The sequence below is a fragment of the Emericellopsis cladophorae genome (genome assembly GCF_022114955.1).
Source record: "Emericellopsis cladophorae strain MUM 19.33 chromosome Unknown NODE_90_length_58644_cov_116_488500, whole genome shotgun sequence".
Lineage (NCBI taxonomy): Eukaryota > Fungi > Ascomycota > Sordariomycetes > Hypocreales > Bionectriaceae > Emericellopsis > Emericellopsis cladophorae.
Window position 1 is genome coordinate 1 of NW_026251015.1, and position 27,255 is coordinate 27,255.

The following is a 27,255-nucleotide window of genomic DNA, read 5'->3' on the forward strand; positions in this document are numbered from 1 at the left end:
AGAGAGGTAGGTGTCTCCAGAGAGGTAGGTGTTTCGAGAGAGGTTGGAGTCTCTAAGGAAGTGGGTGTCTCCAGAGAAGTAGGAGTCTCAAGTGAAGTTGGTGTCTTGAGTGAAGTCGGTGTCTCCAGAGAGGTAGGAGTCTCCAGAGAGGTAGGTGTCTCCAGAGAGGTCGGTATCTCGAGAGAGGTCGGGCTAACAGGTGTCTCAACATCCGTTGACCCTTCTGTTGTCGATTCAGGGGTCGTCGTTGGGATGGCGCCCTCTTCAGTCGACCCTGGTGTCTCCGTGGGCTCGTTTTTCGGAGGAAGAAAGGTGATCTCCGTAATCAGTGGCCCGTCGCTACTGTTGTCCTCGTCTTCATCTGATGCACCATAGTCTGGCAGAAGTGAGGTGGGAAAGACGGCATCCGTCGTGATGTCTTCGAACTCGGGATGAGGCGTCTCAACAGCGGAGGTGACACTGCGATAGTAAGCTTCGATGTTGTACGGATCGTGATCAGTGAATACATACCCATTTCCAAGCTGAGCCTGTCGTGCCTTAATATTGCTGGGCGCTACATTGCGCACCCTAGGCGTGTTAGTCAGTCTTCATTAACCACCCCTTCGCAGGACGTACATTGAATCCGCCCATTTCAGAGGACCAGCCTCAACAGTCTGTACAGCCATCCATGTATGCGTTGCAGCTTGTATCCAGGAAGTCCACCGCATGTTGTCCAGTTGATCGTATATATTTCGTCCAAAGAGTGTAGTTGGTGTTCCTTTTCCACGTCGTGATGCTCAAAGGATGTCGTGACAGGGAGAGTATGGGAGAGTGGAATCAAAATAGCGTCCAAAAAGGAAATTATCAGCAATAAAGACGGCCTAAAGTCTCTTTTCCTTTTTCTTTTTGTGTCCGGGGAGTGGTACTCCGGTCTTGAGAGAATCTAAACGTTGCCAACAAAGACTCAACAATATCACAATGAGAGAGATGACTGGCGTCGTGTCGAAATGCCCAGAGCAGAGAGACAGAGGAGAGAGAGAGCGAGAGAGGAAAGACTCTAGGAAAGACAGTAGGAAACAAACACACAAGGAAAGAGAGGGAAGAATCCGTTTGATTCAAACACACATCAAAATGTCGCGAGTTTTGTCGGGACACTTTCATTCACGCAAGACGGACGGCCACGACAGGACATGATACTTTGTATCCCCCAGCAGCCGCCGACATCCAAGCGATCCGCGTCGCAGGGGAAATTACGCGACCACCTCCCGGGCCCTTCGATCCACGCGCTTCAAGGCCGTTGCGACGCCGGTAGTTGAATGGTCCTGGACGACGTTCGAGGTGCGAGGCCGGGAGAGCCAATCGATGCGGTCCCACACGTGTAGCCGCCGGCCACCAGACCATTTTGTCTGTTGTCCCCTACCTTACCCAGCTTTGTCTTCTTTTCCCTGCAGCAAAAATAGTAAGAGGTATTAGTACGATTCCGCTTCAGTCGCTGGCCTTGAATCAGGTTCAGGCGGGTTGTTGTTTACAGCCTGGTGAACTGTGCTATTTGTAGCGCAGCGTGAAGCGCGTAGCCGCCCGTCCCCAACGAGCACGCCCTCAGATGCAAAGGCCTGGAATTCCTCCTGGCTGCCAATGAGAAGGAGTCAGGAGCTTTCCACACAATTATACATTTGGTAGCCTCGCTGCTACATTTTGTGATTACATTTATGTGTACATTTATGTGACATGGCCCCTGCCTCCTTGCAACAAGAACGCCAACCCTGGGTATACGCATTGGACAGACCTCTATATCTCAGACCAGAACTTCCCTGGCTCTTCAGCGCGTCGCGCTAGTTCAGCATAGACCTTGCGTCGCTCCTCAATATCCCTGATAACACGCCGGTAGTTGGGTGGCACCTGTATGAAGGATGTCTTCTCGCCACGCTCCTGTCGGAGCCTCCAGTATCGCACCCATTTCAGCGTGTGGGCCAGGCCGACATAGCCCAAGTCGCCCTGGCGCTCGGGGAACAGCTCGACCTCCTCCTCGTCAGGCCAGCGCCAGATCAGTTCGTCCTGCTGCACCTGGGTGCGGATTCTCTCCACGACGTCCGGCGGCAGCATTGGTTCAGCGTAGCACCGAAAGACACAGAGCACACGATGGAAATCTGCCACCGCAGGGACTTGGTCGTACTTTAACAGGTCCTCTCGTAAGCCAGCCTGTTTCCACTGCGTCATGAGCCATGCCAAATATTTGGACATTTCGACAAATTCGCCTGTGAATGCTAGGGCAGACATGATAGTGTACGCAGACCCAGCCCCCACGGGATCCACGCGGGCTACCATGTGTTCAAGGGTGTAGGAGTCGGGCTTCTCCTGCAGCTTTTGGTTCTTCTCTTCTCTTGATCGTAGAGTTCGCACCATGCATTTGAGCATCTCAGCACACAATCTGAGCTCGGGAACCCAAGCGTCCGACTGGTCTTTCTTGGCCTCGGGCGAGTTTGTATCAGCCGTGCTCTCCCTGAATCCATCGTCGTACACGCGTCGCAATGTTTGGGGCTCACCCTCGCCAGCCTCCACGTGCATCTCGTCCATGTGAACCGCAAAGGCCCGGTTCATAGACTTGCGGAGACACTTGCAATACTGGCGCAGCGTGGGCAGGCGCAGGTGTGACATTTTCTCAATGTTGGACACAATGGTCCGGTATCCCTTGAGCTGGGCGGCGAGGGTTGTCCCCTCCCACCCGCCCAATGGGGATCGAGGCAGTCTGTTGCTGCTGGCCCTCAGGATGGCGCCCCACATGTACCAGCCCCAGAGTCTATCATGGCCGCTGACATTTCTCATGCGCGCCGAAGTGATGATGATGGCCCGCTTGAGCTGGCGGGCTGGTGTCTTGTCGAGGCTGGTCAAGCACTTGACGTAGGCTGCCACGAGAGACAGCGGGATCTTTCCAAGCTTGCGGCCCCATGCTCTCCTTTCCGTCTTGGTGAAGGTGCTTTTGGAAATCCCATACTCTGACAACGCGAGGTTGTGGCTGTCTCCACTATCCATCAGATATTGTCGAGCACGATGTTCAGTCCTGGCGTTTCGGACAAGGATTTCAAGGCATCCCAGGCGCGGCCGGATATCTGCTTCCCTCATATAGGCATACAGCGTATACGCGTCCGGGGGCTCCCGTAGCTGACGTTCGTATTCGGACAGGTTGGTATCCGAATGGGGCGGGAAATTGTAGGCTCGCTCTCCGGGCAATAAACTCGATGTGGCTCGCACATCTTGACTGAACAGCTTGGCGAACATGGCTGCATACACTGATGGAGTAGGCTGCTGGCCGGGCACAGGCGGATTATTGAAGCAAGCCCACGCTTCGGTTGCATTGCGGGTGGCACGAATCGACGCCGTCCATGTATCTGCCGGCCCGCCCTTGACAATTTCCTGCTTAATGGTCGGCGAGCCGTCTGGCGCCCTGCCGCCGATTGTGTCCCACGCCAAGTCCTCATCATTCATGGCAAAGCCGGCTTCCTGCTGTAACGTGCTGACCGTCACAGGTCGGGACCAATTATCTTCTGGTCTGATGGCCTCATCGATTCCATCACCAGGCAAAAGCCGCGGCGGCCACGTTTGTGCGTGCCGCAAGACGTTGTGGATGTCCCCAGCATTCTTGGGCATGGCAGCAAGGACTCTCCGAACGGCGCAGAAACCCTTGTAGTCGAACCTGAGGGGTTTCTCGAAAGCAGCTGAGGCCTCCAGAAGTTTACTCTGTGCTTTCCAGTAGAAACTCGGATCGATATGGTATGTCGGTGGCAGCCAGCGATTCAGGTTCGTGCTGAACACCTCAAGCGCACTGTTGTAGAACTTGCACTGCTGCGCAAATGCTCGATTCGATCGCCTCTCCCATTCTTCTATCCTCCTCAAGTATGCGATAATCATGTCCGCGATCTTAGGCAACAGTATCCCATCCAGCCGCACGGCGTGGCCAGCCAATCCTGTTGCAATGCGAAGGAATCGGTCAGGCGCAACTCGCTGAGCACCCGGCACTTCCATCAAGCTCATACAATGCTCGATCATTCGATTAAGAATTTCTGGGTCCGAGATCGTCACCATATCTGACAAGATAATGTTAATCAGCCACGGAGGCCGGTAGCCTTTCATTTCCAAGAACCGTTCACAGGATATGTCGCCCGTCTCGCCTTCCAACGTGTGGCAGATGTCATGCAGATCGTCGCGTGTGTACCCCATCGATCGCATTGTCCCAATGAGCGAACGGCGATCTTTCCGCTGTGGTAGAAGACGAAGAAGGTTGTCTGCAATGGAGCGGCGAGCGTCCTCGTGCTGCTTCCATCGCAGCATGTCGCGCCGAAGTTTCCATTGCAGGACAATGAAGGAGGACCGGGGCGTTCTCAGCTCGGCGAGCTTCTTCTGCCATTCGGTTCTCGTTTTTCTATCGCTGAGCCAGCATTTCCGGTAGAAAACGCCCGGACCGCCATGCGTGATCCAGCCTTCACTCTGCTCTCCGGGTGTCGAGTCCGTTGCATTCGATTCGTCATCGGCCCAAGATCTAAGACGAGATCCCCCTCTGGCAATGGACCGTTGTGCATCGGAAGCTAGAACACGGGATGCAAACTTGTCCACAAAGTCGTCACAGTTTGGGCTCGTCTTGGTCTCGGCGACCGTTGCGAGTGTCGTGGTAGGCTGATCGGGATGAAGTTCTGCTAGCGACGGAGGATGGGAGTGCGTTGCACTATTCGTGTCATAATCTCTCGTTGCTTGTGTGACTGGCTTCTGGTATTGAGGCGCATGGGAGATGGAACGTCGAAAGTCCTGGTCGAGGTCAGTCGAGATAGTCACAATGCAAGGCCCCAAACTGCAGGCTCGTCGTACTTTTCTGGACGCCGCGAGGGCCAACAGCATGCGCTGTCTTTGCCCCAGCTTCCATGGCGCCACCTGAAGCATGCCGCAACATTTCTTCACACTGCGTAAGTGGGCGACGAGATGGACCTAGAGAGACATTGGCTGTGCGCGCGAACCTGGGGGCTGGCCTTCAAAAAAGTTGGAGGATCGCGCGAAATGGGCGCTTACTCATCTACAGAGTTTATGCATCAAAGAAGTACAAGGCCACAGCCAATATCATCGTCAAGCCAAGGTATAATAATCAATGTCCAATTCGACATCAGCCGTTGAATTTGTATTCTTTTGAGGTCTCTGAACTCTAGAGCCATCACACCAAGAGATCCAGAACCCCTTGGTTATCGACGTTCGGTGCCAAATGGCGACTCAGGCTGACCCTGTCACCTCTCAGTCATTCGGCGACGCACCGATTTCCTTCGTTTTTGATTTGTCGGCTACTTCCTCGCCCTTTTCCTTGCGCTTCTGGACAACCTCCCAATTGTACACCCGAGCGATGGCCACTTCCATGGTCTATGTGATGTTAGCCAGAGATCAAATGCCAAGAACCTCCCACATGAAGCGTACCGTGATCTGCTCCCTCAAAAAGTCCAAGTCTTCCTCGCAGTTGGACAAGCTTGTCTTTGCCGTGGCAAGCTTGGTGCTCAGCAAGGCTTCGGCCTCGTCAATCGGGTATGAAAGCATCACATTGGCCTGGCTGCTGTCAGTATCAGGCTGGTCTGTGGCCGTCTTCACAACTTACGCCCAGCCAGATGTTCACCTCGTCGGTCGGTGGGATATTCGCCCGCGAATACAGGGTATCGTTGAGCTCAAAGGTGGTTTCGATCGGATCTGTCGCATCCTAGGACCTGTCAATCCGTGCTTCCACACACGCACACAAACGCCCCAGAGCCCACACACCTTTCTGAGTTTCAAAAACTGTACTGTCTCGAGCGTCTTCCGGATATCGGGGATCTTATCGCGCAGACCAGCCATCCTCCGTTGTAGGTTGACCTCCATAAACTGATATTTCCTGTTCGCGCTGTTACCACACGAGGTCGATGGTGGGTTCGGTCGGCAAGGCTTACGAGATCATCTCTTGGAAGCTCTTCAGGGTGGGCTCGACATCCTCGCGCGTGGCTACATAGTCCTCGACCTTGTCGACAAAGGGGGCGTATGGGATACCACGGGGGTTGCTAGGCGTCGCATCCGACTCCTTACTGTAGGCCGTCAGTCTTGTCTGGGTGCAAATAGCAACAGATGCCTCACCCTGTCTGGGCCTGTTTCCCCGCGCTCGCCATTCTGTTTGTGTCTGTGCCGGTCTGAGCACTGACTGGTGAATCCGGAAGCTCTTGTCTAGGCCGAGTATTTCTCTGTTCAGAATGGACTGTAACGTCAGCCAAATTGTATTTGACTAATCGGATGGCCCCGCGATTAGAGCTCCCAGTTGACAGTGGGTGAGTGGGTGGGGAGAGAACAAATCCCAAAAAGGGTTTCCTTTCGGTATAAGCCCCACGTCAACGTCACGGGGGTCGACCGTAAAGGAAACCTGCGAAGGGAAATAAAAGACGCCCGACTTTCCATGTCTCTGTTCCTCTTCGATTTCAAGAAAAATGACGTGTCTTCTCTCCTATCAATTGACAAAGTCCATACATGGATATACCTATAGAGTTTGACCATGGTATCTGGAGCGCCCGGTGCCCAAGCTCGATGGTATAAGATCAGTACGGGCATGGCTGAAACGATCGATCTTACAATAGGCCTTCGCGCCTCGCAACAAGAACTGATTGAATGATTGACACATTAAGGGGCAGTGAAATTAATATAATATGTGGCGCTATCATACATGCTTACCACCCAAACTCCAAACATTGTGATCCACCTAGTCGTCATTGTCATAATCACCGCAGGGCACACCTTGCAGTTGTCTTCGCGGAGCCGTCTAGTCGGCACGCTTGGAGTCGGCGTCGACAACTGCGGCAGGCTTGCCAGTAGCAGCCACAGGAGCAGGATCGTCATCGTCCCAGTCATCTGGCGCGTTCTCGTCCCAGTTGTCGACCTCTTCCTCCAATGATCGTGTCCGTGGCGCCGAGCTCACGACACCATTTTCGTGGCCTTCGCCGAGCTCGACGTCGCCCTCGTCATCACCGGGCACAGAATTATACGTCTTGCGTTGTCTTTTCCTCTCTAGCATGCGCTTGTGGTACAGAGCACACAGGCCCAGGGCTCCCAAACTGCCTACCACGTTTGCCAGGATATCGTACACGTCGAAATCGCGATCATTCGGAAGGAAGCTCTGCAAAAATTCTGAGCCCACGCCTAGGATCAATGTGCAGACGACCAGGGTCATGTGTAAGGTGCGCCGACGGGTCGTATCGACAATCCAGTAGAAGACCACCGTGAGGAGGAAGAAGGTGACGAAATGGAGGATTTTATCGTTTACATATTCGCCGAGTTGTAGCTTCGTGAGCCCGGCGTAGGCAGCGGCGAGGAGAAGGACGACGAAGACCACTGCTAATAGTTAATAGCTGACCATGGAGGTTGACTGATCTTCCTGGAGCTCACCTGCGAAAGGCAGACGTATGCGCATTGCTTCAAGTCCTAAGACGGTGACGCACGGGGGGTCGTAAGGCTTGGCGTCGGTATGAAACGGCAATGCGTCTCGGTTATTTGTGCTATGAGAACTTTGCACAATGATCGCAAACTGCAAATGAATTGTTCAAACGTCAGTAACTCCCCATCAAGCTGGCAGAATCGACGAAGCTGGCGTTTGGGGTGCAAAGATATTGTGGCCGAGTCCAGACTGGAAGCTCCAGGCTCCAGCCACGCAGTCCGGAAGCAGCAGCCACGCTTTTGACAGGGGTCATCCCGCCGGTGGAGGCTGTGGAAGCACCCGCATAGGACCATAGATGTGATGAAGTCATGGGTCTTGTTACCTAGGAGGCTTTGCTAACTGTGTTCACATTTCTCATCAAGGAGACTACTATTGCACGCACAGTGATTCCACAACTGGCGCTCTATGCCGAGGACAATCAGACCTCTGCTAACACTGGGTGTCCGTAACGCCGCGCTTGAATCGCTTGGACTCACAGACGCGGTCACGTGATGATACTGTCCGCCCCGGACATCGAAGTACCTTACGCTGCAAGCATATGAGGCATGTGTTGAGCGCGTGGAGATATCGACATAAATGGACATCACTTTGAGGCCAAACACAAGTAAAAGTACCCTGGAATAGTCGGGGCATATGAAAATCGTATTCGCTCTCGACCAGGATCCATCCAGAACGTGCGCGCTCCCTTGTTCCTCAGCTCCCCCAGAATCACGAACCCCCAAGTCCGGTCCCGCTTTAGGAAAGGCCCAGCCTGGGACTACTCCGACTTCACCCCATCGCAACACGGTCAAATCCTGCCATTGCGCGCCATCGGTACACCTTCAAATCGGCCATTTCCATCACGAAACTTGTTACACCATCCAGGCGGAGGCCACTCTTTCTACCCATGCCGCTCTGAGATATCCATTCGCCCTAGTTCCGGCCCGACGCGAGCGCATCGTTTTGCGCATGGCGACCGGTGCCGACCCGTCGCTTCTATCGCCAGGGCCCCATCATGTCTTTTATCAACGGCCGACATACGGGGTCAACTCCCACGTTACATCATTCGAACAGCAATAGGAGCTTGAACATTCCCGACGATGTTTCTGCGCGTTCCGCCAGGGAGCCTTCCGCCTTAGGGCCTGAGGCCCCGGCTGACGCCGATGATAACATATATCGTACTGTTTTCGCAGATCTGTATCGCAAAACGGAGGACAGGGTTGCCCTGCTGTTTGGCGATAGCGGCCATTACAATCGCGACGCGATCGATGCGCTTCGCCGTACCACTGCCAATGCTGAGACCGGCACTCCGACTGTGCTACCTCCGACCACCGACCACGAAGACCCGCAGGAACCGCCTCGCAAGAAGGCAAAACGCGACATTGACGAAGATGACTATGGTGATGATGATGAGGACGACGGGGAGGGGGATGGGCCGTCTGGCACTGCAGCAGCCAAGACGCGAACATCGGCGGCTGGCGCGCTATTGTCGCCTTCTAAATCAGGCAGCTCGCCAGTACAGTCTGTAAATTCGCCGGACAAGCAACTGGTCAAGGTCAAGATCGAGCCATCGACGCAGTCGCAAGAGAAGGATGCAGGCAACGATGCCATCAAGACGCTGGAAGAGGAACACATGGCCGCGGAGGAGGCAGCGCGGAGAAGTTTCCACACTATACTATATACTCTAGAGAATGACCGGGCGGCTATGCTTGAACAGCAACGATTGGAAGATTCGGAAAAGCAGCTTCAGGCAGAGATGGACCACAACACAAACCCGAATGCTACCGGCCAGGCCGCGACCAATCAGGGATCTCTGGCCAGCGCCAATCTTGGAGCGTCAAGCCTGACGCTCAAACACCTGATTGCGCGTATCGATATGAGGCGCGACGAGGTTGAGGCGTCCGATGCCGAGTTGCGAACGCTCATGAACGAGGTTAGGAAGAATCGCAGCAAGTGGGCTAGCGAGGAGAACGTGAACCAGGAGGAGCTGTATGAGGCGCTCGAGAAAGTCCTCACGGAACTCAAGGCCCATACTGAGTACTCGACGCCGTTTCTGACAAGGGTCAGTAAACGAGAAGCGCCCGACTACTATAACCGTTAGATTCCCATCCCGTCACACCGTTCAAGGCTGACGCAAACAGTGATCAAAAATCCTATGGATCTTGGTACCATGACCAAAAAGTTGAAGACACTCAGCTACAAGTCGAAGGACGAATTCGTCACGGATCTGAACCTTGTTTGGGACAACTGCTTGCGCTACAACCAAGACATGAACCACCCCCTTCGACGCATGGCTAACGGCATGCGCAAAGAAGCAGAGAAGCTCATTCCGCTGATTCCAGATCTCGTCATCCGGTCACGTGCAGAGGTAGAGGCCGAGGAACGTCGTAAACAGAACGGCGGCGAGGATGATGCCGCAGATGACTCGGACGACGAGCCGATAATGTCGTCTCGCGGTCGAGTTACCGGGACCAAAGGCGCCAGTGTGACCGCGAACAAATCGAGGAAAGCGCCCAGCGAGAAAAGGGAGGACACACCCGTGGTGGATCAGAAACCTGTGCTTCAAGTCAATGGGCTCCTGGGGAAGCACGGCCGTGAGAACTCCGAAGCTGTTGAGGGAAGCAATGGGTTTGGGACCCCCCCAATAGGGGGTTCCAACACTCCAGCTGGGATCCATGGCGCCTCTGGAGTGGCTAGCAATGCTGACGCGATGGATGTTGACGGGCCCAGCTTGAATGGGCTGGCCCTCGACTCGGCGTACAACGAGGCTGTAGAGCAGGCCTTTGAGGACGAGGAGTACAAGATCTGGAAGCAGACCACGAAGAAGGATCGTGCCCTCGCTGCAAAGGAACGTCATTTTTTGTTCAAGGACAATAAGTTGAATCTAGAGGCTACCGCCGCACTTCGAACCAAGGCGGCCATGCGCCGGTTCCTCAAGCACCAGCAAGAGGCAGCGACATTGGGCAGCAAGGATGCTGCGGCCGACGACGCCGGGGCCTCGACCAACCACACGAGCCAAAAACCTGCGGAGACACTGGCTGAAGGCATTGACGAGGAAGTAGAGAGAGTGATCCCGGACCACTATGACGCGCTCAGCAATATTCCCGACATCCAGGCCAACTTTCGGTGGATCGAGGACGGCGAGGGTCACGTCATCAACCAGCACGAGGATTTCTTGCGTCTGGCCCCAGAGGGCGCGTTTCGGGCACCGCAAAGTCGTCTGTCAAAGAAGATTGACGACAATATCCACCAGATCCAGGAGACGCGCAAGCTAGTGAACAAGATCTCGGTCATCAAGCAGATGCAGGTCCAAACTCAGGTAAGTCTGCCGGTTGAAGTGATTTTCGACCATGTTTGTAACACCACTAGGTCTTTTCAAATCAGTTTCCCAAGATCAACTCGGAAGGTTTCCACGAGCAAGACATTGAGCCGCACTTTATTGCGGACAATGGGCCCGTTATGGCAGCCGAGACCTGCCACGATGCTTTGCGTCGCTCTGTCACCAAGATTTTGTACCACACTGGCTTTGAAGAGACCCAGCCGTCGGCTGTGGACGCCTTCACCGATATCGTGGCAGACTACTTCCAGAAGCTTGTCAAGACATTCAGCACATATACTGAGGTGGAGCAGATGTCGGTTGTCACCAAGGACGGTACCAAAGTGGAGTCTAGATACACCCCGGAGGAGGCCGTCCTGCATACGCTGGATGAGAATGGGTACGATGTGGAGGCGCTTGACACTTACGTCAAGGACGACTTGGATCGACAATCAAGCAAACTCGCCACTATGCACGACAGGATGAAGAATCACCTGACAGATCTCCTCCGCCCTGCCTTGACAGGCGAGGAGGGCACTGACGGCGTCGGAGCCTTCAAAGACGGCAGTGACACGTTTGTCAGCGGCGATTTCGCCGATGATCTCGGAGAGGACTTTTTCGGTTTCAAGGCACTCGGGCTGGATGGGGAGCTGGGAGGCGCGCTGGCCGTGCCGTTCCACCTCCTTCAGACGCGCGTACGGAACCAGTACCAGATGCAGACACAGACCGCAGGTCCGGATGTGGCCGACCTCTTCGAACCCCCTGAGCCGCTCGAACCAATCACCAAGGGCAGTATCCAGGGACATATTGGGCTGGTCAAGAATTTCTTCTGGGCCAAGCTACACGCTAATGGCGATCAGCCACTGGTCGAGGACGAGGATCTTCCGGTCAAGCAAAGAAAACCACGTCCTCGTCTCGGTGCTACTGGCAAGATCGTCTCCGCTCAGAAGCGGCCGCCCAAGGAGCAGCTCGCACTGGCTAAGAAGAAGAAGAAGCTCGAGGCAGCCGCTGCGGAGGCGAAGCTCAACGCGTCACCCGGAAAGGCTGGCTCGGCCAGCAACACGCCCATGAAGAAGAAGTCCCTGCCCAACGGCACCATGCCGAACCCTGCCGTCCTAGCGCTAGCGCCCTCCATGGAGCGTTCCGACAGTATGCAAAGCCAAGGTGGTGCCAGTCAGACAGACAAGGACGAGGGCACAGGCATGATGAGCCCAGAGAGCATTGCCCAATAGGTTGCGGTGGCCACTCCGCCGGGACACTGTACATAACCGGCTCAAGCAGCGACAGTCTTCATTTGTATTCTACGCCTTCATTTTTGTACACCTCTACTGGTGGTTCCTTGTTTTCTCTGTCTTTCCCCCCCCCCCCCTCCCCCTCTCCCAACTTTGTTTACTCTCTTTATGTCACACACAGACAGGCGTTGGGGGGCACATGCAACGAATGCATCAGGCGGCGTCCTAAAAGCAGACTTTGGCGACGCATACACCATGATATATCAGTTTACGAGCGGCGACAGGCGCGGACAGGTCTTTTGAGGTGGTCATTTGGCTTTTGGAAAGGGACATTATTTGGTCTGGGGGCTTTTGTTGTCTCAGGAGAAGAGGGGGCGGCATAGGGAGACCCGTGTGCTGGGTCGAGGGGCCACGCGACGGGAGCCTGGGTATATATCAAGTACACTACCTTTCAAACACTGGTGGCTAGCGATTGGGGGATTAGAGCAGAGCCGTTGTAATGAACAGCCACTGGACGGAAGCGTTCCTCTAGAATGCATGTGTGTAAGTGATGAATCATGCATATGGTGTAATTTGGGTGTGATGTTGGGGGTGGCTAGAGCGAGCAGGGACTAACAAATAGCATTGCCACGATCAAGGCCCCATTACAATAGATAGGCTCATTGCTGTCACGCTCTTTCTATATCTAATATTTATTTTGTACACGCATGGACCCAACAATGACACAGTGAAGGAGGTAGTGTGGCTGTCATTCTTGTAGGGTAGTCTGACGGGTGCCCTGCAAGCCTAAATTGACGCATGCCAGTCTGGTCGTCAAGTCGAAGTCAAGCTCTTCGTTCACTTAGAATTATTACTCAATGCTCATGAGTAGCTCAATCATACATACTGCTACTGTGTACTAATGCTTCAAAAGCATGATTTGAAATAATTATATGGCCAATCCATGCTGCTGTTGAACCGCCGCAGACGCGGAGATATATGCCCTCAAGGTTCGACTGTCTGTTAGTGCCCCGCACCATCGCCACAGGGTCCTCGAGTCAGAGGCACGCAAAATTCGACCCCGCCACGGCCGATCTCGCTGCTGCACTAACAAACCTACCGAAAACGTGCAGGCTAGTTTGGTTGGGAGAGAGGACATGGAGCTAAGCTCCAGTCTGTCCTTCCTTCCTCCGTCCGGTTTTTTTCCTCTCCCGCCGCTTTCTTTATAACGCATTTCCTCTCTCCCTCTCTTCACCTCAAGGATCAATTCCGTTTTCCACCGATTCATACTCTTCCCACTACCGTCACAATGGGTTCCTCTACCAACGCTGACTATGCCCTGTCGGCTGCTCACAAGGAGATGCTCGAGAAGAGCCTCCTCGACTCGGACCCCGAGGTCGCTGAGATCATGGTGCGTTTGAACCTGCCAACCCGATTCAGAGTACGCTGTGTCTAACAACGCCCCCCAGAAAGATGAGGTCCAGCGCCAGCGCGAGTCGATCGTCCTGATCGCCTCCGAGAACATTACTTCCCGCGCCGTCTTCGATGCCCTGGGTTCGCCCATGTCCAACAAGTACTCCGAGGGTTACCCCGGCGCCCGCTACTACGGTGGCAACCAGCACATTGACCAGATCGAGCTGCTCTGCCAGCGTCGTGCCCTGGCTGCCTTCCACGTCGACCCCGAGAAGTGGGGTGTCAACGTCCAGTGCTTGTCTGGCAGCCCTGCCAACCTTCAGGTCTACCAGGCCATCATGCCTCCTCACGGCCGTCTCATGGGTCTCGACCTCCCCCACGGTGGCCACTTGAGCCACGGGTACCAGACACCCCAGCGCAAGATCTCGGCTGTCTCCACCTACTTTGAGACTATGCCCTACCGTGTCAACCTTGACACTGGCATCATCGACTACGACCAGCTCGAGAAGAACATTGTCCTCTACCGCCCCAAGGTCCTCGTCGCCGGTACCTCTGCGTACTGCCGTCTGATCGACTACGAGCGCATGCGCAAAATCGCCGACCTTGTCGGTGCCTACCTTGTCGTCGACATGGCCCACATCTCGGGTCTGATCGCCGCCGAGGTCATCCCCACGCCCTTCCTCTACGCCGACATTGTCACCACCACCACCCACAAGTCTCTCCGTGGTCCCCGTGGTGCCATGATCTTCTACCGGAAGGGCGTTCGCTCCGTCGACGCCAAGACCGGCAAGGAGACCCTCTACGACCTCGAGAACCCCATCAACTTCTCCGTCTTCCCCGGCCACCAGGGTGGCCCCCACAACCACACCATCACTGCCCTGGCCGTTGCGCTCAAGCAGGCTCAGACCCCCGAGTTCCGCCAGTACCAGGAGAAGGTTGTTGCCAACGCCAAGTCGATCGAGAACAAGTTCAAGGAGCTCGGCCACAAGCTCGTGGCCGACGGCACCGACAGCCACATGGTCCTCCTCGACCTGCGCCAGCACGCCCTGGACGGTGCTCGTGTCGAGGCCGTCCTCGAGCAGATCAACATTGCCTGCAACAAGAACTCCATCCCTGGTGACAAGTCGGCCCTGACCCCCTGCGGTATCCGCATCGGTACCCCTGCCATGACCTCGCGTGGCTTCGGCGAGAAAGACTTTGAGCGCGTCGGCCAGTACATTGACGAGGCGATCAAGATCTGCAAGGAGGTCCAGGGCGCGTTGCCCAAGGAGGCCAACAAGCTCAAGGACTTCAAGGCCAAGGTGGCCGGCGGCGAGGTCGCCCGCATCAACGAGCTCCGCAAGGAGATCTCGGCCTGGACCAGCGCCTTCCCCCTCCCCGTCGAGGGCTGGCGTCTGGATGCCGGCATCTAAGCGTGATGTCCGGTGTCGGTAGAGGGAGGCCACTCGAATTTCATCAACAGAGTGGTCGCCGTGATGTGATGAGGCGCGGATTCCACCCGATCCGCCCACGATATGTTCAACAAAGCATGCATTTTCAACAGGCGTTCCTTTTTGCGGTCAGCCAGTCAGTCTGGAGGGAGAATCACAATTACGTGCGAAATGGGAGTTTTGCCACGGGCGGCAGGAAGCTGAAAAGAACTATATTCGTTTCCTTTGTACGATGATTGATATTTATGAATCGTCTTAACACGAGAGAGATATTTGAAATTGATGCGGCCCAGGCCATCAAACCTATTGATGCGACTGGCTTTGATGTTGTGACAGTGTTGCATTGCATACCCTTTTTAGTGATATACGTAAGGTACATTTATTAGTGACGCATCCCTGTCCATGTCGCTGATCCGCCAACGTCGGTCGTTCCTTTTCCACCTCAACTCACTCACCGACGGCCTTCACCCAGACACTAACAACAGCACACGTCCAGGCGCTGCAGAAAGATGGGCTGGCCCTATCGCTTCGTCACCCTCTCCGACGAGGAAAAGGCCCTCCGTCGCAAAGCCCTCGACACCTACGCCGCCAAATCCCACCTGTCCCTCTTCCTCCCACCACTCCTCTTCCTCATCATCCGCCTCGTCCTGCTCGTCATCGACCGCGTGCAGAGGAAGCAGCAGGCCCAGCAGGGAGGACGCTACCAGTCCGTCCCCGGCTCGCCCATCGCCAAAGCCCATCGTCTCGGGAACTGGGGTCTCCTGCGCGAGCGCGTCGTCAAGATCGGGTGGTGGCTCGAGGATGACATCTTCCGCGGCGACGAGAGCTGGGGCCAGAGGGGCGAATGGATCCTAGGCCTCGGATGGCTGGCCTGGCTACTCACACTGTGCGTCCTCGACACGGGCCACGACTTTCTCCATCTCACCAAGCGCTTCGGCCTCGTCGCCTGCGCGCAGCTGCCGGGGCACTACCTCCTCTCGCTCAAGTCGCCCGTGAACCCGGTGGCGCTCGTGTTCCGCACGTCGCACGAAAGGTACAACCGGTACCATCGCGTTCTGGGCCGGGTGCTGTACGTGCTCCTCGCGCTGCACGTGGCCTTTTACAACTACTATCTGTGGACGAGCGGGATATGGCTCAAGCGCATGCTGGCGCCCGTTGTCTTCGCAGGCGTCGTCGCCTCCATGGGTCTCCACGTTCTGAGTGTCACCTCCATGACGGCTGTAAGGCGGTACTCGTACCGCCTCTTCTTCATTACGCACCTCGTCACGGCCTTGTCGCTGCCAACCTTGATCTTCTTCCACGCCCCAAGCGCAAGGGTGTACCTCGTTGAAGCACTCGTCATCTTCATCTGCGACCTCGCTGCGCGCAAGCTGTATACGACCCCCGCCACCTCCAAGTTGGAAAAGATTCCTGGAACAGATCTCGTCAAGATCGTGGCGACGGTCCCGCACAACAAGATGGCCAAGTTCCAGGCTCGCCCGGGCTCGCACGTCTATATCAATCTCCCCGCTGCGTCACGCCCCTCCCAGAAAGCCCTATCGCCCAATTCCCTACTGTACGAGTTCATCTTCAACCCCTTCACCGTCGCGTCCGTCCAGGAAGACGCCGGTACACTGACATTGGTGGCACGGTCGCGGGACGGTCCCTTGACGCGGTATCTCAGCACCCTGTCATCCCTTGACATCAACATCGAAGGCCCGCACGGCGCGGCGGGCAAGTATCTGCATCGCACGCTCTCGGGCCAGTATGACAGGATACTGCTTCTAGCGGGTGGTGTGGGTGCCACTTTTACAGTCCCTGTCTACCGGGCCATCCTCAAGGACAACCCGAGCGCAAAGGTCAGCATGGTGTGGGCAATCCGCTCCGCAGCAGATGCCACATGGGCACCCGAGGTGTTGACCGATGACAATGTGCAGTTGTTCCTCACGGGTGACATGGGCCTAGCGCCCGGTTCGGAGCGGAGTGTCGCTGCCGAGTCGATAGAGATGTCGGGTAGGAATAGGAAAAGACCTGATGTGGGTAGAATCGTGGATGAAACTTTCAGCAAAGGCCGCGAGGAGAGTGTCGCCGTGCTCGTCTGTGGTCCAAAATCCATGAGCAAGGAAGCCCGACAAAGTGTAGGAGCCTGGGTGATGAAGGGCCGCAAGGTGTGGTGGCACGACGAGGCGTTTGGTTGGTAGATATGCCATGTTCTAAGAAGTTGAATGTGTATTCGAAGACTACGGAAAGACCACTGTAGATGGTCCTCTCTAGATAAAAAAAAACAAGGGTATAATCATGGAAAGGATAGCCTTCCCTCCTTTGAACTGAGTGAAATCTATATCATAAACCCCACACCAACGAACGCCGAAACCACCCCTGAATTACTCCCACCTTTCCACGGCTCATGTGAGACGGTAAACAAACTAAGAAAGGGGGGGGGGGGGAAGTCCTAGCTAACGCTACCTGTACTTGGCAAGCTGTGCCATGATGTTCTGCACCTGGGCTGCGCTATCCCCCGACTGCGCGGACTGTCCGCCGTACGGAGCGCCATACTGCTGCTGGGGAGGGAGTTGCGCCTGGTAGTGCGGGTGATGAGGCGCTTGGGGGTGGTGGGCTTGCTGCTGGGGATTCAGCGCGCCCAGAATGGCCCCAACGTCTGTCGAGCCCGGCCCGGAACCAGAGGCAGCGGCGATGACCTGCTGCAGTGTCGCTGGATCCAGCTTCCCCATGATAGCCGCGAGATCGCCTTGCGCCGGTGCGGCTTGTTGGACAGGGGCCTGCTGGGGAAATGCGTGTGGCTGGGCCGGATATGCTTGGGCAGGCGGCGCTCCATAGTAGTTACCAACAGCCGGTGGAGGCTGCTGCTGCGGCTGATGGCCAACGTAGGGCTGGTGTCCGTAGCCTTGAGGAGCAGTGTACGGCGGCAGCTGATACCCTTGGCGCGCATGGGATGACTTTTTGTCGAGAACCACGGCAGCGACAACGTGCGGCTCAAGGTCGGCATACTGATCGAAGCGAACATTGGCACTACCGTTGGATCGGTCGAAAGCCAGCGCAGGAACCTTGCCCATGTTTTGTGCGCGCATGTCAAGCTCAATGACGGCATGCACGCCATCGGCTGCCTGCTGCTGTATGATCTGGTCTTTGCCACCAGCACGCGGGTCGATGTACATACTCTTGACGGCCAGACCCTTGTCCTTGAATGGCTGCTCAACCCAGGCGATGAAGTCAGGATTCAAGCCAGGCGCCAGCAAAAGCTGGACGTCGGGCACGTCAGCACCAAAGCGCCTCTGGGGCATGTCGGGTCCGGAGCCAGATGATCGATGACCATAGCCCATGGGGCTGCGCTGCCGATGAGCGTTGCCATGTCGCCCGTATTCAGGGGACCGGGACCGGTTGCGACGGTCACCGTAGCCACTGTCGCGCCTGTAGCCATCGCTGTAGTTGCCGCGACGGGGGGAGTGGTTGCGTCCTCGGTTCTCATGCCTACCGTTGCGACGGGAGTCGCGTCCACCGCGGTCGCGGTCGCGGTCAGGACTCCGTCGGTCATTCTTCTTGCCTTTGTCTTGCAATTTGGAGATTTCAAGGTCTGGAGACGTCAGCTACACGTCTTGTAGTGGAGTGGAAGTACTCACGGATTCGTCGTCCCTTGACCTCGTAACCCTCCAGGTGTTGAAGAGCGCTAGATCCTTCTTCAACAGTATGGTACTGCACGAAACCATACGCAGACTTGAGCGAGATCTGCGCAAGTCTACCGAACCGGTAGAAAATGTCAAAAACATCCCGCTTGGAGACTTTGTCACTCGAAAGATTGCCTACAAGGGTCAGCTACAAGATCGACTCTGACCTGGTTCGGGTACTCACCAATGAAAATCCTAGAACCTTCAGGGAATCTGTCCCACTTTGCTTCGGTCATGTACTGTCTCTCATCGGCGAGGAAACGTTCCCAATTACGCTGATAATCATCTTCAGAGGTTGTGCCGGCAGCAGGGGCTTCTGGAGCGGGGTCCTGGTCCTCGGCAGCAGGAGCAGGCGCACCAGGATGGTGCTGGGAGGGTAGAGAATTGCCAGGAGTAGCTGGCTTGGGCGGGCGGGGAGGGAGAGAGGCTGCAGATGGGAGCGCAATGGTTGTTGGCACAGCAGGCTGCGAGTCCTGGTTTTCAGTTTCCGTGGGTGCTGGGGCAGTTGGGTTGTCATGGCTAGCAGTAGTGCTTGTGGTAGGGTGTTGTTGGGCAGTGATATCAGCCACAAGCTGATCAATCGCAACATCTGCTGCAGTAGGCTGCTCGTTGCTGGTCTGGGCAGCTTCGTGCTCGACCTTCTCAGCGGAGGCACTCACATCTCTCGACTGGGTATCTTCAGGCACGGGCTTGTGGGCGCCCGAGTCCCCTTCATGCTGTGCGCGCGTGACGTCCTCTGGCTGCTGTTCGTCCTCAGCGCCTTCGTCCGGGTTTATGGGCGAGTCAAAAATATTGGCGTAGTCATCATCGTTGCCATCATCTTGGGCTGGCTGTGCCTGGGCTTGCGCAATGTTGTTGGCAGGCTCCTCGGCAGCCTCATCGCCATAAGGGTCATCGTCGTCGTCTACAACGTCTTCGTCGGCGGCATCGTGGGCGCCAACCTTGTGCTCCTGGGCCGGCTCGGGGACGCTGCTGGTGTTGAGGTCTGCGACCGCGACCTGGCCGTTGGTGGCAGCAGCCGCGGCGACCATGGCGTCAATCGTATCGACCGTGTCTTGGAGGGTGGGCACCACGAGCGGCGAGGCTGTATGCAAGGGCGATGGGGATACGGGGGACAAGCTGGCAGCACTGGCCTGAATTTCAGCCTCGGGGTGCTCTGTCATCAAAGCTGGGTTGGTTGGGCAGTACGAAGTATAGGGTGACGGGGACGCAGAAGGCCTCGATAGAGATCCAGAGCAGGAAGTGGGACGGCTGAAGAGCGCGACGTTTTTTTTCCTTCTCCTTCTGGCCTTTTTGATGTATCTGTCTCTCGCAATCAGGGTCGCGTTGGCAAGCGGGGGGGTTGGTAGAGTTTGAGCGAGTCTTGGGGCCGGTGCTAGATAAGCTCGAGGCAGGTCTTTCTGGTCGCGGGCAGCAGCAGGCTCGGGTGGTGAGGAGATACAGCAAGCAGTGATAGTATTGAGATTGAGATTATCTTGAGGTTTGAGGCTGAGTGTGAAGCACCGATCGCAACAGTGACCTTTGATTCGATTGGAGATGGAGTCGGCCCAGGACGAGTAGTGGTGAGGCTGTAGGATGGTGAAGTGGGATGGAGACTGGCGCGCGAAAAGCAATATGGACTGATTTCTTCACTCTGCTGGCTGCTGAGGAAGCAGTGGGGCAGCTCCAGCGAGCTTGGAGCCTGAAGCTGCGCCACGGTCACTTGGGAGTGGGTGTCTCCAATCTGGCAGGCGGTATGAGACTCGTCTTGGCAGAAATAGGGACCTTGGAAAAGGCACTCAGCAGCGTTACTACTCGCTCGGTCCTCAATCTACTAAAACTACTAACTCTGCGCGGCTTGATAATGTCATGAATCGCCAGTTCAGCTCTCGGGCATGGCAGCTATTGATCAGCAGCCGCAGCCGGCCGTTGTTGCGCCCACGAGGCGCAACGCGCTTCAAGCAGCATGAGGCCTTCGATGCCCGTTTGGACAGAGACGCGCTGGCAGAGACTCGCGTGTGGTTCGCCGGCTTCAACGAGGACCACCTGCCCAGGGGAAGTACTTCGTTTGCGCGGTCCAGTGGCGCTGGCGGGCAGCATGTCAACAAGTGAGCGATCACTCTATCGAGCTCATGGTTTACGAGGAGCTGATGGGGATCGTAAAGGACCGAGACCAAGGCGATAACCGTCTTCCCGCTATATGAGCTGCTGGCCATACTGCCCAAGACTCTGCATGCGCACGTGAGGGCGTCGCGCTACTACACGGCGAACAATGACTCCCTGACATTTCACGCCCAAACGTCGAGGTCGAGGAACGCTAACATGGAGGAGAACCGTGACAAGCTGGTGGCCGAGATCAAGCGAATCTACCACGCCAACACTCCAAACGAGACGAGCCAGGACAAGAAGGACAAATATGAGGAAGTGTCAGTGCGCATGATGCAGTTTGGACTAAGGAGTGCAGCTAATCAACACTTGCAGATCCAAAAAGTTCCACGAAACCCGGGTCAAGAGCAAAAAAGTACTGAGCTCCAAGAAGCAGGCGCGCAGAGGATCTGTGGATTGATGAGTATAGTGTACAAATCTCAAGACCTGTAGCTACATCAGCTTGCTCACCTTGACGGAACACAAGAAGGCATTTCCGTCACAATGACACCAACGATTGCGCAAAGCTCAAGACGTACGTACTCGAGCAATGCCTCAAGCTGCCTCGTCGTCCTTCCCAGCAGTGAATCATCGCATCGGCTCAAGTTTGTGCATTTTCAGCCGCGCAATCAGTCCAGACTGCCTAGTGACGCCCCAGAATGCCATTCTTGGTTGTGCTTGTCTGACAGAGTGACGGGCAGTCTGCATCCCGACATCGCATCGGAGCCAGTCCAGTCTCTTTCCCCACCTTTGTGAGCCCGGGGCCTGGGCCTGCCTGAGCCTGAGCCTTGGCCCCGCCCGCCCGCCCACTAAATTCAAGCATCGTTCTTCATCTCTCTATCACAGCATCCATCACAACATTGCCAAGCATTCCATCGCGAATAATTTTTACCCACCGCCTACACAATCGCCAAGTACGCAGATATCATTCAACGAGCTCAGGCCGCTGCGCGACAGACCTGCGCACCACACCGCTGTCGCTCCTTGCACCCCGCGGGGGGAAAGGCTCCAAGCGAGTACTGTCATCTCACGAGATTTCTCCGTCCATTCGATAAGCGACACACACCGCTACCATGGCGACCCAGCATCGGACACAGCCGCGGAAACCGCTCGGCCAGCCAGCGCCTCAGGTCCAGCCGTGTCGATACAAGGTCGGCAAGACGCTCGGCGCGGGGAGCTACTCAGTCGTCAAGGAATGCGTCCACATCGATACGGGGCGGTACTATGCCGCCAAGGTGATCAACAAGCGCCTCATGGCCGGACGAGAGCACATGGTGCGTACCACTACTCACCTGCCAAACGCATAGACTGACCCCGATCCCAGGTCCGCAATGAGATTGCCGTGCTCAAAAAGGTGTCCATGGGCCACCAGAACATCCTCACCCTCGTCGACTACTTTGAGACCATGAACAACCTCTACCTGGTCACCGACCTGGCCCTCGGCGGCGAGCTCTTTGACCGCATCTGCCGCAAGGGGTCGTACTACGAGTCGGACGCGGCCGACCTCATCCGCGCCACCCTCTCGGCCGTCGCCTACCTGCACGACCACGGCATCGTCCACCGCGACCTCAAGCCCGAGAACCTCCTGTTCCGCACGCCCGAGGACAATGCGGAGCTCCTCATCGCCGACTTTGGCCTCTCGCGCATCATGGACGAGGAGCAGTTCCACGTGCTGACCACCACCTGCGGCACCCCGGGCTACATGGCCCCCGAGATCTTCAAGAAGACGGGCCACGGCAAGCCCGTCGACCTCTGGGCCCTCGGCGTCATCACCTACTTCCTCATCTGCGGTTACACCCCCTTTGACCGCGATTCGGACTTTGAGGAAATGCAGGCCATCCTCAACGCCGACTACTCCTTCACCCCCGTCGAGTACTGGCGCGGCGTCTCCAGCCATGCCAAGGACTTTATCACCCGCTGCCTCACCGTCGACCCGTCCGGCCGCATCACCGCCCACGAGGCCCTCCAGCATCCCTTTGTCGCCGCCCGCCTGCCCTCCGACGGCGCCGGCGAGAATCTGCTGCCCGCCATCAAGAAGAACTTCAACGCCCGCAGGACCCTCCACACCGCCATCGACACCGTTCGCGCCATCAACAAGCTTCGCGAGGCGCAGAACGTGCTCATGGACGGCGCCAAATCCCACGAGCCGCAGCGCGGCAAGGCCACGCCCCCCGTGGCTGGGGCCGCGACGACGGCAGCGGCACCAAGGAAGGACGACAGCGCCATCTCCATGGGAATGGATAGTGGCTACGGCACGGGGAGCGCTGGCGACGGCGATGTTACCATGGGAGGCACAACGGTGCCAGCTGTGCTGCATCCCGGTAACGCGGCCAACAAGGCTGTCGAGGCGGGCAAGGGCCTGTGGAGCGCCGCGACGCGGAGGTGATACGAGATACGAGATACGATACGACACGAGAAGACAAAGCGCAGGGTGCTGCAAGATGTATAGGTGTGCCGCGCACACATCGTATGGCTCACAGCGAGTATTGTCCCACATGATACATGAATTGGTTTCGGCATTTCAGGTTTTTTTTGTATTGTTTGAATTAGTGAGTGGGTATTGGGAGTGACCTCTCTTGTGACTACTCCGCCCATGTCACTCTTCCTCTCCTGATCCGGTGTCAAGCGACTGTCCAGGTGCCGCGCACCATATTACGCCTCAGCAACTAAAGTATATACATTATCGAATGCGCATGTCCATTCTCTATGGAGCATGGTATGCGCCTCATGTCTGAATTAGGATTCCCGTGAGGTTTATACACGAAACGCCTGAATGCATTGGTCCCCCCGCTGTGTCGATGCTATTCGTATGGTATTCTCTCGTGGGAGAGATATAAATGAAAAAAAAAAAAGGCCGTGAGGAATGAAGAGGCATCGCAGGTCGTGAAAAATCGGCCGTAAGAAATGGTAGTAGTGTCACACGAGATGTTCGCTCATCGCGAGAAGACCTCGGACAGCTCAATCTCCCGGGGCTCAGGCTTGGCGTACCAGCCCGCCTGTGCCTCGAAGCTCTCGGAGTTTGGGTCGGGTGTCGTTGGGCTGAGAGTGCCGCTACCGGATGTCCAGCTCGATCCGCTGCCCAGTGTCCAGCCGTCGCTGGAGCTTTCGCGTCGCTGGCTCAGCTGGCCAGCTCTGAAGTAGGTCGCATCGCGCTCCTCATCAAAGAGCTCGGCGGCGTGTCCGGTCTCGACAAACTCGTAGTCCCAGCGTAGGAGCTTGCCCTCCTGGCGGCGGGGCAGGTAACGGGCGCGAGCATAGTAGAAGAAGATGGCCGCGATGAGGCCACCGCCAACCAGATCAACAGCGTAGTGGTGGCTCAGGTACATGGTAGCCCACCACACCCAGGCCGCATACAGACTGAAGGCGACGCGGAACTGGGGGAAGCAATGGCTCATGAAGAGGGCCTCGAGGACGGCGTTGGCGGCGTGCAGCGAGGGGAACGCACCAAAGGGAAGCGGCGCATTGGTAAAGTTGCTGGTGTATAAATCGAAGCCAAAGATAGCGTCGAGACGGGCCAGGCCCGCGGGCGAGCCAGGCATGCCGTATTCTGCCGGTGTGAGACCATGCTCGTTCTCGTACCACGGAGGAGTGCAGGGAAAGCATAGCTGAATTGTGACGCCGAGGATGCTCATCCACCCAAAAGCCTTTGCAAACACGGGCGTCGTGCCAGGCGCGGCGAAGATGAACATGGCGATGGAGCAAGCGAGCGGCGCAGCAAAGTGGATGATGCCATAAGGAAGCCAGGCGAGGATATCGAGGATGGGGTGCTGATGTGCCGAGAGGATATTCGAGAGGTTGGCGCCGTAGAGCACGTTTTCGAGGGCTGGGAGCACGCGGACCCAGATGTGAGGTCGGTAATCGTATGGAATGAATCTGCTTGTGTCAGCCTGCTATCGAGGTGGAGGGCCGAAGCCAGGATACGGTGCTTACCTGCTGCTAAAGAAGTACAACAGCCAAATCCAGATCATCATCGACGGCCTGAAGAACTGCCCAGTTGCCGGCATGAGCAGAATCCACAGACTGCCCATGACGGCCAGCAACTTGATGGTCGGTGCCGGCGGCGAGATCCAGAGCGAGAAGAGCGACAGCGCAGCGAGGAAGACATACTGGAGGTCCCAGATTGTGTAATTCCGCCTCTGCAGCTGCCTCACGCCATCCCACAAGCTGAACGAGGTCTGGAGGTTGGTGATGTTGTCGACGCCCGGCGGTAAAATCTTTGACTTTGAGCGAGCCCGCGGTCGTGCCCCATGCCGCTGCTGTTGTTGTTGCTGCTGGTACCAAGCGGGAAGACGGCTGAGAATGGCGGCATGGAGGCTGTCGGAAGGCAGGTACGGCAGCGTCAGCTTCGGCTTTGCGCCTGGCACTGGACCAGGAAGCTTGCTCATGATTAGGTGATCGATAGCAGTATTGTCGAGGTAGCGCGCAATCGAGTACAGTTGCTGTTGATGTTGTGAGTGCGCCGGTGTGCGAGGTGCCCACTATCGCAGTCCCAAGAAAATGCAAGCCGGATGTGAAGCTGCTTTTTGGTCCGGAAAGGGATGAGAGTAATTAGAGGGTACCGGAGCCTGAAGGATCCAACAGAGACCAGGATGGATGCTGATGTCGTGACGACGCGCCAAGGCTTTGCGTGCCGTGAGTGAGATGAAGCAAGTGCGCACGAGGACAAGGTGAGCTAGGGAAGGTACATGTAGTGAGGTACCTTGCTTGCTCGCGTGCTCACCACTGGCTCCCTCGTTTGGGAGGACGGGATGGACGACTGGAGAAGCAGGACGGACCACGGCGAGGCAGAAGAATGCTGGGGGAGGAAAAGGGTGAAGTTTAGACTCCCAGTCTCACCTTATGAGAAAGCCAGCAAAGACAGGAGTGACGAGCGATGAGCAAAGACAAATAGCGTGGCATGACAAGCCAAGGATTGATTAGTCGGGCGCCGGGCACCTGTGGAGCGGAACTAATAGTACTAAGCACCTGGGCAGCTGGCACGATTGTCTCTGATGATCGGACTCTTCTGTACGATCATGGACATTTCTTACTGAAATCTGAGGGCTGTCGCCAAAGAATCGGCCTTCGGATGCTGCGGGAGAGGTACCCAGTACCTGGATGCGCGTACCGGCTCCGCCATCGCCCTGAATCCCGGCAATTTCTTCTTCGGGGGTACAGCTTCCAGGCTTTGACGGTTCCACCCCGTCAGCTGGTACATGTAGGCCTGTACCGTCCTGAACTCCTGGAATCAACAATATATCAGTCAGTCCAAGGCCAGCTAGACACTGATGAATGTCCATTGTGAGATGCCATGTCTTAAGGCGGTTGTCTGACAGTCCAGCACCTTTCTCGCTAGTCCAGGCTCAATGTCTCGGACTCCATCGCTCGGCGAACATGAACACCCGTCAGCGCACGCGCGCGCGCAGGCACAAGGTCACACACAGCCTAGCGGACCGCCCGGAACCCTTGAACAGTCCGAAGCCACAGGATGATGAAGTAAGCGGGCGGGCGCCTCGCACTCTACAAGAGTGCGCAGGGGCGGATACGCGAACTTAATCAGAATTAGACATTGCCGTAGCTACAATTTCAAACAATGTTCATCACAGAGGCCCCTTCACAGTCACAGTGGGTGGGTGACACAGACCCAAGCACACAGACACGACTGTCAGCGCCAAGCGTGGCTGGCACGCATCCGCGCGCGGGTGCTCTTTGTCTGCCACTCCGGACGTGGTGGTAGACTGGGTACATAGCAATGCCAGACAAGGCGCACCGCATCACTAGTCGTCTGACATGTCCCTACTTTTATTAGACGGGTGCTCGCGTGCTCGCTCGCGACAAAGACGGTGACCAGGCGGCTTTTTCCATGACAGCGACACCGGTGTGCCAAGACCGGGCGGAGAGGGCTGCCAGCCAATCAAGCCGCCCCCGCTCGCTCTTGGCGCGGTTTACTCGGCACTCAGAGGGTACTTGACCCCAAGGTACCTCGACCTGCCAACGCCAAGTCTGAAACATGTCATCAATCCGCTTCAGTGCCCAGCCATTTCTCCCTTTCGTTGCTCGGCGGATTCTTCTCCTGCTCATTCTAAATTCTCCACCGTCAGGCAGCTTTTTAGTTTAAACAAGCCCAGCAGTTCGGCGAAGCCTGCAGAGTGCAGAGCCTCCAGTCCTCCAAGGGCGAAAAGCACGTATCCGTACAGCAGTAGCTCGTGGTGCACACACACACAACCCCTTTGATGACATCGTCATCGCTGGACCAAACTCAATCATCAGAATGACGCAGCACGCGCCTAACACATATTCTCAACACCACACATCTTCGATAGCACGGTGCGGGCGACTATACCCGCCAACCTCATGCTCAGGAACCACGCGCAAAAGTCGTCGCTAGCCTCCCGCGCAAGCCGGAGCTGCCTGACGAGGTTGAAATTGCGCCCAGCATGAAAAAATGCGAGCACGCGACCATCAGCTGCCACTTGTTTCGGCGCCTGCGGCAACAGCAGGGCCCCTGGTCTACGTGGGCGCGCTACCTTCGATCACCCGTCCATTGCGTCCAGAGTCTCCATATATCGCGTCCTCGATCCGGTTGGGTTTTGTTTGAACCCTGCTCAACGATGGCCTTGTTTTAATTCCCATCGGCCATGAATCACGCAGCTGCCTGATATGAGCCTGCCTCCATGTTTGTGAGAGC

The 27,255-nt window shown here is 56.3% G+C and overlaps 11 protein-coding genes across 11 annotated transcripts; 5 read left to right on the forward strand and 6 right to left on the reverse strand.

Annotated features, from left to right (window-relative positions):
• Nucleotides 1-197: 197 nt before the first annotated feature.
• On the reverse strand, nt 198-707 carry J7T54_003171 (uncharacterized protein; the record flags this gene model as incomplete). Its single annotated transcript, XM_051510281.1, has 3 exons — nt 198-459; nt 511-567; nt 616-707. Coding segments are annotated over 3 exons (411 nt in total), but the record flags the coding sequence as incomplete, so codon positions are not given.
• A 1,060-nt stretch (nt 708-1,767) lies between these two features.
• J7T54_003172 (uncharacterized protein) lies at nt 1,768-4,866 on the reverse strand (the record flags this gene model as incomplete). The annotated part of the gene is made up of 2 exons (XM_051510282.1): nt 1,768-4,776; nt 4,837-4,866. 2 exons carry the CDS (start codon nt 4,864-4,866, stop codon nt 1,768-1,770), a joined length of 3,039 nt encoding a protein of 1,012 aa, XP_051358783.1.
• A 384-nt stretch (nt 4,867-5,250) lies between these two features.
• J7T54_003173 (Prefoldin subunit) lies at nt 5,251-6,140 on the reverse strand (the record flags this gene model as incomplete). Its single annotated transcript, XM_051510283.1, has 6 exons — nt 5,251-5,373; nt 5,428-5,553; nt 5,603-5,701; nt 5,761-5,872; nt 5,928-6,059; nt 6,109-6,140. The coding sequence occupies 6 exons, from the start codon at nt 6,138-6,140 to the stop codon at nt 5,251-5,253; spliced, it is 624 nt and encodes a 207-aa protein (XP_051358784.1).
• A 641-nt stretch (nt 6,141-6,781) lies between these two features.
• J7T54_003174 (uncharacterized protein) lies at nt 6,782-7,429 on the reverse strand (the record flags this gene model as incomplete). Its single annotated transcript, XM_051510284.1, has 2 exons — nt 6,782-7,350; nt 7,405-7,429. The coding sequence occupies 2 exons, from the start codon at nt 7,427-7,429 to the stop codon at nt 6,782-6,784; spliced, it is 594 nt and encodes a 197-aa protein (XP_051358785.1).
• A 1,018-nt stretch (nt 7,430-8,447) lies between these two features.
• Nucleotides 8,448-11,980, forward strand: J7T54_003175 (Transcriptional activator-like protein; the record flags this gene model as incomplete). The annotated part of the gene is made up of 3 exons (XM_051510285.1): nt 8,448-9,498; nt 9,574-10,751; nt 10,802-11,980. The coding sequence occupies 3 exons, from the start codon at nt 8,448-8,450 to the stop codon at nt 11,978-11,980; spliced, it is 3,408 nt and encodes a 1,135-aa protein (XP_051358786.1).
• Nucleotides 11,981-13,268: 1,288 nt separating this feature from the next.
• Nucleotides 13,269-14,784, forward strand: J7T54_003176 (serine hydroxymethyltransferase; the record flags this gene model as incomplete). The annotated part of the gene is made up of 2 exons (XM_051510286.1): nt 13,269-13,370; nt 13,429-14,784. 2 exons carry the CDS (start codon nt 13,269-13,271, stop codon nt 14,782-14,784), a joined length of 1,458 nt encoding a protein of 485 aa, XP_051358787.1.
• A 527-nt stretch (nt 14,785-15,311) lies between these two features.
• Nucleotides 15,312-16,982, forward strand: J7T54_003177 (uncharacterized protein; the record flags this gene model as incomplete). The annotated part of the gene is made up of 1 exon (XM_051510287.1): nt 15,312-16,982. One exon carries the CDS (start codon nt 15,312-15,314, stop codon nt 16,980-16,982), a length of 1,671 nt encoding a protein of 556 aa, XP_051358788.1.
• A 261-nt stretch (nt 16,983-17,243) lies between these two features.
• Nucleotides 17,244-19,627, reverse strand: J7T54_003178 (uncharacterized protein; the record flags this gene model as incomplete). The annotated part of the gene is made up of 3 exons (XM_051510288.1): nt 17,244-18,373; nt 18,420-18,599; nt 18,649-19,627. The coding sequence occupies 3 exons, from the start codon at nt 19,625-19,627 to the stop codon at nt 17,244-17,246; spliced, it is 2,289 nt and encodes a 762-aa protein (XP_051358789.1).
• Nucleotides 19,628-20,312: 685 nt separating this feature from the next.
• Nucleotides 20,313-21,009, forward strand: J7T54_003179 (uncharacterized protein; the record flags this gene model as incomplete). Its single annotated transcript, XM_051510289.1, has 3 exons — nt 20,313-20,551; nt 20,609-20,869; nt 20,925-21,009. 3 exons carry the CDS (start codon nt 20,313-20,315, stop codon nt 21,007-21,009), a joined length of 585 nt encoding a protein of 194 aa, XP_051358790.1.
• Nucleotides 21,010-21,661: 652 nt separating this feature from the next.
• On the forward strand, nt 21,662-22,974 carry J7T54_003180 (Calcium/calmodulin-dependent protein kinase type I; the record flags this gene model as incomplete). Its single annotated transcript, XM_051510291.1, has 2 exons — nt 21,662-21,862; nt 21,913-22,974. 2 exons carry the CDS (start codon nt 21,662-21,664, stop codon nt 22,972-22,974), a joined length of 1,263 nt encoding a protein of 420 aa, XP_051358791.1.
• A 547-nt stretch (nt 22,975-23,521) lies between these two features.
• On the reverse strand, nt 23,522-24,973 carry J7T54_003181 (acidPPc; the record flags this gene model as incomplete). The annotated part of the gene is made up of 2 exons (XM_051510292.1): nt 23,522-24,461; nt 24,519-24,973. The coding sequence occupies 2 exons, from the start codon at nt 24,971-24,973 to the stop codon at nt 23,522-23,524; spliced, it is 1,395 nt and encodes a 464-aa protein (XP_051358792.1).
• Between the last annotated feature and the right edge of the window lie 2,282 nt (nt 24,974-27,255).